Source organism: Nematolebias whitei, chromosome 4 (genome assembly GCF_014905685.2).
Source record: "Nematolebias whitei isolate Nwh7 chromosome 4, NemWhi1, whole genome shotgun sequence".
In the NCBI taxonomy this organism is placed as follows: domain Eukaryota; kingdom Metazoa; phylum Chordata; class Actinopteri; order Cyprinodontiformes; family Rivulidae; genus Nematolebias; species Nematolebias whitei.
This window is the reverse complement of record NC_056501.1, coordinates 28,531,118-28,540,979: the sequence shown is the minus strand read 5'-3', so window position 1 is coordinate 28,540,979 and position 9,862 is coordinate 28,531,118. Positions and strand designations below refer to the sequence as shown.

Below are 9,862 nucleotides of genomic sequence, written 5' to 3'. Positions count from 1 at the left end.
ATTTCACTTTATTTACAAACTAATTCTTCAGGAACACATTGAGATCTCTTCAGTTCTCTCAAGAACATTTTTGTTGAAATCTTCAGCACGCAGGCTGTTTTTGCTCTTAATGCACTTTTAGTTTTTAGCCACTGTTCAGCTACTTTTAGCTCATTTTATTTTTTAACTGTATCTTTCCTTATTTGGCTTCTAGCCAGCCCTACCTTTCTGCTGTTTTTAATTTAAGCTATTTTAGCTTTTTGCTATGGTTTTGCAACTTGTATTTTTTTATTATTATTGTTCAGCTTTTTATTTTTAGCTAGCCTTTTGTTCATTTTAGCTTTTAACTAGTCTTTCCCTACTTTTTGCTTCTACTCCTATTTGTAGTTTAAGCTCGTCACATGCTACTTTTAGCTACTGTTCTGCTACTTTTAGCTTTTCTGCTCATTTTAGTTTTTAACTCTTTCCCTACTTTTGGCTAGCCAACCCTACCTTTCTGCTGTTTTTGTTTACACTGTCTTGTGAAACTTTCAGCTAGCATTTCACTACTTTTAGCTTTTAGCTATACTGTTTTGCAACTTGTAATATTTTTTTATATTACTGTTCTGTTTGCTTTTAGCTTGTCTTTTGTTCATTTTAGCATTTAATTAGTCTTTTTTCACTTCTCTGGCCAGCCATTTAATACATATAGCCTTTTTGGCACTTTCTGCTTCTCTTCTCCTGTTTGTAATTTAAGCTTGTCTTGTGATACTTTTAGCTAGTCTTTAGCTACTTTTAGCTACTGTTATGCAACTTTTAATTTTTAGTTATTGTTCTGCTACGTTTAGATTTTAGCCAGCCTTTTGCTAGCCTAGTTTTTAATGCATTTATTTATTTTTAATACTTTTTCTACTTTTAGCTGGACTTTTGCTACTTTGGGCTTTTTGCTTCCCTTTTGGCTTTTAGCTATTATTTAGCTACTTTGGTCCTTTAGCTACTGATTTGTTACTTGGATTTTTGCTAGCCTTTTGTTACTTTTAAACTATAGCCTTTTGCTATGTTTGACCTCTAGCCAGCCATTTGAAATATTAACGTAGACTTTCGGCGTTTTTAATTTTTAGCTACCAGTCTTTTATGTTTAGCTTTTAGCTTTCAGTTTGGTACTTTTAGTTAAGCCTTTTGCCACGTTAACTACCTTTTTGCTACTTGTACTATGTTTTGCTTTCACCTGGTGCTGTTTCTTATAGCGTTAACTCAGTTTTAGCTTCTTTAGCGAAGTAATTCAGCACTCATATGTGAAATCTTAACAAAAATGCCTTTTCTCCAGTTGATCTTCACTGGCCTGCCCCAACATAAGTCACTGTGAAAGATTTTGTCTTGGTGCCCACTTTTTGTCACTATTAAGTCATTTTGAAGCAGATCAATGGAAATAATAATCTAATAAAATCTCACATTTTGTACCCTCGTTTGGAGAAATGGAGTTTAAGGCCAACAGAAGTGATGAGCCAACGCTGAGTTTAGACACAGCTAAAAACAAAATGGACTCCCGTCTCCCTAAAACAGCAACATTTATTTTAAAACTCTGAATCAGTTTATGTAAACACTATTTTTTTATGTATATATTTATTGCTGTCATTTTTTTTCATTACTTATTAGTTATTTACAAGCGTAGCCGTCTGTTGTAGACTACAGCAAGCTGTAGCATGTCTTGTTCTTTTTTCATTCATTCAACATTTAGACAGGTTAGGCTCATTGAGCCTCGGGGACTCGGTTACAAGAGAGACCTGATTTTAACAAAGAGTGATGACAACAGTGAGTAACAATGACAACAATAAACAGTCACAAAAGAGGCATACAAAATTTACATTTCTTTTTTTTTTTTAACAAATCAAAACAAAATAGCAACCAAAAGGACAGTCAAAAGGAAAAATAATGAAAAGAAAAAAACAGCTAGATTATAAGGCGATGTAAAATACTAAAAACAGGAACATGTCAGCATTGGTTCTTGACAGGAACTTAAAATGTGTTTAAAGCCACTAAGGTCAAGGTAGAGTGCTTCAGGTCTTTTATCAAGATATTCCAGGAAACAGGAGCGGAGAAGGAGAAGGCCCTTTTGCCTAGTTCAGTCCTCACTGAGGGAACACTGCAGGTAATGATGTCCTGAGAGCGCACGCTGTAGCTGCACTCACACAGAGACATGTAGGAGGAGATGTATGAAGGCAGCAGACCAAGAAGTGATTTAAAGATGAAAATGTACCAGTGAGAGAGTCTGCATGAAGTTAATGATGTCCAGTTAACCAGTGAATACAGTGTGCAGTGGTGGGTACAATAATCACAGCCAGTTATGAATCTTAGCGCACCATGATAGACAGCATCCAACATCTGCAGGGTTCTTGTAGGAGCGTTCATGTAAATAATGTCACCATAATCAATGGAGGGAAGGAAAGTCACAGATACAAGGTGTTACCTAGCATTCAGAGTTAGACAGGATCTGTTTCTGAAAAAGAAACCCAGTTTAACTTTCAGTTTCTTTATTAGGTTTTCCACGTGGAGCTTAAAAGAGAGATGTGAGTCGACCAAGATACCCAAATACTTTGTACTTATAGGAATCAACAAACTCAATTGGGACACCATTTGAGAATAAAATCAGAGGAAGAACTGCTGGGACCGACTTCCTGTTTGAAAAAAAGCATCCCTTTGGTTTTATCGGCATTTAGGACAAGTTTGAGGTGGAACAAATCTGACTAGATGATGTCAAAGGCAGATCGCAAAAGCTGGAAAGCCTTAGCAACTGATTTAGCTCGACAATAAACAACTGTGTCATCAGCATAGAAATGTATGGATGCATCAGGGATGCTTTGACCTACATTACCTATGTAGATTGTAAAGAGGGTGGGTCCTAAGACTGAGCCTTGTGGTACACCATTGTTGACTGTTAAATAACTGGAGGAAGTACCATTATGTTGAACACATTGCCTCCGGTCTGAAAGATAGTTAGAGAACCAACCAATGGTGTGTTCTGAGAAACCAATTTCTGAGAGTTTATGACACAAGATGTTCTGATCCACAGTGTCAAAAGCTTTAGACAGGTCTAAGAAAAGTGCAGCACAATAATCCTTAGCATCCAGTGCTTCAACAACGTCATTAAGAACTTTCAGTGAAGCAGTGGTTGTGCTGTGTTGTTTCCTGAAACCAGATTGATGTGGAGGTAAGATGTTAAATGAGTCCAGGTAATCTTTGATTTGAGAGTTTATCAGTTTTTCTAGAACCTTGGCTAAAATGCAGAGTTTAGAGATTGGTCGATAGTTGTTCAGTGAGGTGGGGTCACCTCCCTTCAGCAAAGGAAGAACAAAGGCCGTTTTCCAAGTGTCTGGGATGGAGTTTTGTCTTATGGAGAGATTGAAGATGTGGGTCACTGGGACTGTGATGATATGAGCAGCCAGCCTTAAGAAATAAGGTGGAAGTTCATCTGGACCTGCAGATTTTTTGGATCAGGATCTTTTAACAGTTTATTAACCTCACTGATTGAGAACAGGGAAAGAGAAAAGTTGTGATTTACTGAAGAGTGGCTTGTAGGAGGGATTTGGTTTGTAGAAGTTGTTACTTTTTGGGGAAGTGGTTGATTTTCCATTAGTAACTGTGTCAAATAAAGAACTTTGAAACGACAAAATGTTTGTTGTTCTTAGTGTCTGTTCTAGCAGGAACTTCACGTTTCTGTCAAAAGAATCAGGTAAAGTGAATGAGACAGCTGTGTACAAACTGTCTGTATGGACTACTACACAGCTTTGAAGATTGGCTATGTTTTAAAGTATCAAAATCCACTTTTGAAATCCACTTGAACCATGCGCAGTTATAAGTTAGTAACGGCTAGACCAAAGTAAACCCACCTGTAATCTTCAAAACGTTTTAGCATCTCATGCAATCTAAAAAAAAACCTATACATTGTTTATCTGCATAAATGGTGCACAGCAAATATAGATCAGTCATAAACAGTCCTAGTCATTGCCTTAATAAATGGCTCATGGGGTTTTTTAACAGCTTGCTAGCTGTGCTGCAACATAAATAGGAACAAGTTGAATTGTTTTTTGTTTTTTTTTCTAGCAGTGCTCTAGCCAAGTTTTTATCAGCATATTTTCCGCTGCTTTTGAAAAGTTTGAGTTGCAGTAATGCATATTCACCACAAGGGGGTGCTGTAGCACAAAATAGTCTTTCAGTCTGGTCCGCACTTCTCTGAATCAATCTGGGGACATTTCCCATTTCTATAAATGTTATGAAGATAAAATTAACCCTTGTATTATGTTGAGAAAAAAATACGTTTATTATGTTGCGGGTCATTTTGACCCGCATTGTGTAAATCCACTCAAAACAGTCATAAAATGAAGTTAAACCAATAAGAACTTTATTTTAGATTATACAAATATTTAGAAGAGATGAGAAGTAGAGATATACACTTCCAACACTATATTAAAGAACTCCTGATTTCAATTTTTCCCTCTTCACGAACCCTTTTTTTTTTTGCATTTAACTTGCCGCATTTTCTCGGGTTTTTGACAGTCAACATTTTCAGCGTTCCCCACATGATGGACAGAATGTGACTATGTGCTTTTTGCAGATGTATTTCTTGCATCTCACACAAGAGGTAGTTGTTTTACTGTCATCTCGAGAGGGACAGACTTGGCATCTTTTGCGTTTCTTTGTACCTGTATCCAAAGGATCCATTGTGGGTTGGTCAGATGCCCTGCCCTGGACCTTTGCGATGACAGCAGCAGCTGCTGGGGATCTAGCTGGCCTGACCCGGTTCTGGATCTTTGGAGTGACGAGTGCTTTGCCTAGTTCTTCCAGGAAAAGTCGACGTCGGTACAGTTTGCTGGCATTCCACTGCTGGTTGATCTCAATCCACAGCACATAGGCATTGTAAGCAGACACATCCAAAATGTTGTAGAAAACCACCAAAGGCCAACGGGCAGTCTTGCGCTGACAACTATATGTTGCTGTGACTTTGTCAAGATTGTCAACTCCCCCTTTTGTGGAGTTGTAATCCAGAATCATTTGCGGTTTCATGTCCTCTCGTGTGCTCAGAGATGCGTCTTTGTGCATTGTGCTCATCACAAGAACATTCTTGTTTCTTTTTGGGCAGTAAGAAACAAGTGTTGTTTTCTCTGTGAAAGCAAATTTTGAGGAATGCAGAGGTCTTCCTTGCATCTTCAGAATCTCACTGGGAAGTTCTGGCTTATTTTTTCTGACTGTTCCCAACATAGTCAGCTTTCTCTTCTGAAGTTCATCTCCAAGACGGTAGGATGTAAAGAAGTTGTCACATGTAATGTTATGACCTTGCAGCCCTTCAGTCATCTCCAAAACCACACGCATTCCCTGATTCTTCTCAGGTCTTCCTCCAGGTGGCTTTCCAGTATATACTTGCAGGTTCCAAACATAACTGGATTTTGCATCACAGGCTGCCCACATTTTGATGCCATATTTCGCAGGCTTGTTTGGCATATACTGTCGGAATGGACAGCGTCCTCTGAATGGAACGAGGCGCTCATCGACAGTAACATGGGGGCCAGGATTATACAATAAAGGCAGGATTTCGACCCATTTATTCCAGACATCTCTGATTGCTGCAAGTTTGTCTCTCTCACGTCGATCAGCTCTGGTGTCACGGTTGTCAAATCGGATCACACGAGAGATCATGTGAAATGTCTCCAAAGACATTGTTGCTCGGAAGATTGGCCTTCCATTCTCTTCATTCCATAAACTTGCAGTTGCTTCACCCTTTGACCTGTATACGCCAGCTAACACCAGGATTCCAATGTAAGCATGCAAGTCAGTCGGATCCAGTGGCTTCCATTTCTCTTGAAAGACACGCTTCCCCTCCAAGTTGGTCATGTTGAGGATTATCTTCTCTATGGGTGGGGATATGAAGAGCTGAAATGCTGATTCAATATCATCAACTCTTGTGACAGCAAATCTTGTAGGACCAGGAATCATTTTGATGACATTACAAGATGACAATCTACCTTGGCTTTGGTGTGGTGATGTTGACCATTTTATTTTACCATCTTTAGATGTCCATGTCCCCTCTGTGGATGACGATTGTTGCATTTCTTGGTTTTCATCTGAAGAAGGGACACCTGCAGACTCGTCCTCTGAATCCTCCTCATCATGGGAAAATTGAAAATCTGGATCATCAATGGCATTGTCCTCTGGCTCTGAAGGATCCTCTGTCTCTGAAACCTCTTCCTCTACATCACTATCCCAGTTCATAAGCTGCGAAAAAGCTTCTTCAGCTGTAAATCGTCTGGAGCTCATTTTTGGTGTTTCTCCAAGAACGGGCATGGAAACAGTGACAAGGACAGGGGAGAGAAAGTCCCTCTTCCACACACACCTGGTTCTGAATGTTTATTCAGAGGCAATCAAAATGAAGTACATCAAAGACTTTTTTTTTGGATTTTTAACAGCTACTCTGTGTGCGGGTCAAAATGACCCGCAACATCATCTTTGTATACAAACTGTGTGCAGACATTTAACAACACATCAAAGAGTCCAGATTTTACATAGAAGTTCATGACCCTAGAGGAGAAAAAGTCACAACATTTCATGGAAAAAAAGAAAGGATAACCTGCACTTTGATCAACACAAAAATTGAAACGGGTCAAATTGACCCTTAACATAACACAAGGGTTAAGAAACGGGGACAGTTCCAGTTTCATTTATTTTTACATATTTATTCATGTTTAAAACAAATATTTAAGAAGCTAATTAGAACCCCAACCCTCCCATATTAAAAAATTATTAATATTTTTCCCAAATATTTATATTAGAATTTTCTGTTATAGAGACATATAAGAAAGAAAACTAAATAAAAAAAAAACCTTATAATCCCTCTCCCCCCGCCCCAAAAAATAAAAAAATAGAGCTCACTCTGTCCGCACAAAAAAGAAATTAAGTTTACGTCACCATGTTTGACAAGATGTAGGAAAGGTAGCCAAATATCTTTAAAGTCTTCACGCTTCCCTTTCACTATATAAGTCAGTTTTTCCATTGCCAGGTTATTGCTCAGTAATTTAGTCCATTCATTGTTTTTTGTTAGAGATGAAACTGAAGGAACTGCATGATGCTACCACCACCATGCTTGACAGTTGTTTATGTCATTAGTAGGCTTGAAAGCTTCATTCAGTAAAAGACTTCTTATCACTGTGGCCAAAAGGATGAATCTTTGTCTCATCAAACATTTTGTCCAGAAATATTTAGGTTTGTCTAACTTGAATTATTTGACAGTAATTGGATTAGATTCTGGATCTGATAAGGATTAATCTGGATTTGTGAGTTGGACTTTTTAAATGATTTGATAAAACTTATATTGTGAATTGACCTGTAAAAATAAACTGAACTGAAATCAGCTGAGGCAAAAATCTGAGGTATGTATTAGAGATTTGCCATAAATTATAAACAGATTAACAATATAAAGTGTTTTGTTTTTCAAAGTCATGTTTCTTCGTAATAAAGAATAAAATATTAGCCATTCATATTTATTCTTAACAGGATTTTATCCTGTGAGTAAATTAAAATCAGTTTATTAATTAAAGGAACGTCAAGATGCTACCACCACCGTGCTTGACAGTTGTTCATGTCATTTGTAGGCCAAAAAGATGAATCTTTGTCTCATCAAACAATTTGTCCAGAAAGATGTTGGTTTGTTTAACATGAATTATTTGACTGTAATTGGATTAGATTCTGGATAAGGATTAATCTGGATTTGTGAGTTGGACTTTTTAAATGCTTTGATAAAACTTCTATTGTGAATTGAGCTATAAAAATAAACTGAACTGAAATCAGCTGAGGCAAAAATCTGAGATATGTATTAGAGATTTGCCATAAATTATAAACAGATTAACAATATAAAATGTTTTCTTTGTCAAGGTCATGTTTCTTCATAATAAACAAATCAAATATTTGCCATTCATATTTATTCTTAACAGGATTTAATCCTGTGAGTAATTTAAAATTAAGTCTTTAATCTTTCCTTAACAGTTTGTTTCAGGGTAAGATCCAGGTCCATGCAGGTTTATGTCCTCCATGATGGTGTAACTGGGTTCTGCTTCACTCAGATTAATATGAGAAAACCATTAGGCGCTGTGGGCACGCACGCACGCGCTTACGTCACGCGGAATTGATTATTTAAAGGCTGTCAAATCGTTCCATCGCTCTTTTCGCATCTGGACTTGAACCGGTGTGGACTATTTGTACTCAGAGTAAAGACTCAGTGAAAAAGACTCGAGATGAGCTTCGGTGAGGATCCCTTCTTCTGGAGACGGCCCGAGGATGTTCGTGATCCTGACGGACCCCGTGGAGGTCAGACAACTTCCATCTGTTTTTATATTTTTATAGAGAAATGTTTGAGTCTTAGCATCCTGCTTATACTTGAAAAATATGCTTTAAAAATCACTAATTGGGGGGAAAATATAAGGCGACACGTTTAATTTCAAGATGAAAAGTTTACATTAAGTCATTAAAAGCTGGTTGGAAAATAAATTGTTTAGAAACAGACAAATATTGAACAACTGTTGTGTCTAAAATTCAACTATGCAATTGAAAAGAAATGTCACAATTCTCCCGGAAAAATTGTAGAATTTAATACAGGTTGGCAAGAATTGAAAGCACAACCATTTTTTTGTTTTGTTTTAATGTTTAATTGTTCATGATTAATGTTTTTTTGCGTCAAAGTTAGTAAAACAAAATGGCAACAGGGCCAAAAGTCATAAAAAGCTAAACATGTTCTATTTCGTATAGGCTAGCCCTTTAAGGCTGTCGCTGATGGGTTTATCCCGATATGCGAAGCATTGCACTGAAAAATTTAGTCCATGCCCACCTGCTGTGTGGGCCCCACCCGGTCCGTATAAATTACGTTAAGAGCGGGTAATCGGCTCCCATTTTTCTTCAGCGAGCTAATAGCACTGTCAGAAGAACGAAGAAGGAAAGTTGTGTAGATGACCAACCTCTGTTAGCTTGGGCCGTCACGTCGACCTCCGGTCGTCCCGGTGAGCTCTCCTCCCCGATTAGAAGCTGACGAGCAGTCTTGTTTCAAGGTAAGCGCCGAGGAGTATTTCTCAGTGACAGGTCGCTACACGCTGGACAACGCCATCTTGTAATTTTCCTCTTACCGCCAACACTCAGAGCGAATCGGATGGTTCCTCCGGGACAGGCGGTGTCAGCTGCAGCCCCGCTGCTCATTCCCTCCTGGAGAGCCTAGTGTCGGTGGAGGGGGGGCTGAGTGAATGCTCACCTCATCCCACCTCGTTTCGCATCAGCGATCACACCGCTCCCGGCCGACGGCGCCCTCAGGGGTTGCCCGGCGTAACCCAGGAGGCGGCTGACATGAAGGGACCCTTTTTTACGTCCCGTGCCTTTTCCGCCAGTTCGGATGATCCGGCGGGAAGGTTTTTTTCTGGGCTCCATCCCAGCTCGCCGTCCTGAACCCATCTGGCCTCGGTTTCCCAACAGGACGTCTTACGGGGACGAGGCCACAACTGTTTTCCTGGTAGATTGGGGGGCCGGCTTCCACAGTCCGTGCCCATCACCAGAGCAGAGGGGTTTCACCGAGCGGAAATTCCCCCAGTGCCCCCTGAAGCTGAGCCTGATGGAGACTTTTCTCGAAGCAAGATAGCCAGGTGGACCAGCCTCCGGTTAGCGTAACCCAGACGGTGACACCCCTATCCAACCGAGCTCACCAGCATACGTTCCAGATGGCCGCAGCGAACAACACGTTACGCTGTTGGCGTACACGTTCAGAGGCGGGAGGAGACGTACGCTCCCTCTGCAGGGCAGCTGATGTCATTTATATTTACATATATATGTATACATTTATACATGTATATGTATACATTTATTTATATATATATATATA

At 39.3% G+C, this 9,862-nt stretch overlaps 1 protein-coding gene across 1 annotated transcript; it reads right to left on the bottom strand.

Moving 5' to 3' along the window:
- Nucleotides 1-4,252: 4,252 nt before the first annotated feature.
- LOC119409081 (piggyBac transposable element-derived protein 4-like) lies at nt 4,253-6,555 on the bottom strand. The gene has a single exon (XM_037675943.1). It carries the CDS (start codon nt 6,292-6,294, stop codon nt 4,522-4,524), a length of 1,773 nt encoding a protein of 590 aa, XP_037531871.1. The 5' UTR covers nt 6,295-6,555; the 3' UTR covers nt 4,253-4,521.
- Between the last annotated feature and the right edge of the window lie 3,307 nt (nt 6,556-9,862).

Bases quoted from the DNA above. Each gene is read 5' to 3' on its own strand.
- LOC119409081 (XM_037675943.1), bottom strand. From the start codon at position 6,294: ATGCCCGTTCTTGGAGAAACACCAAAAATGAGCTCCAGACGATTTACA.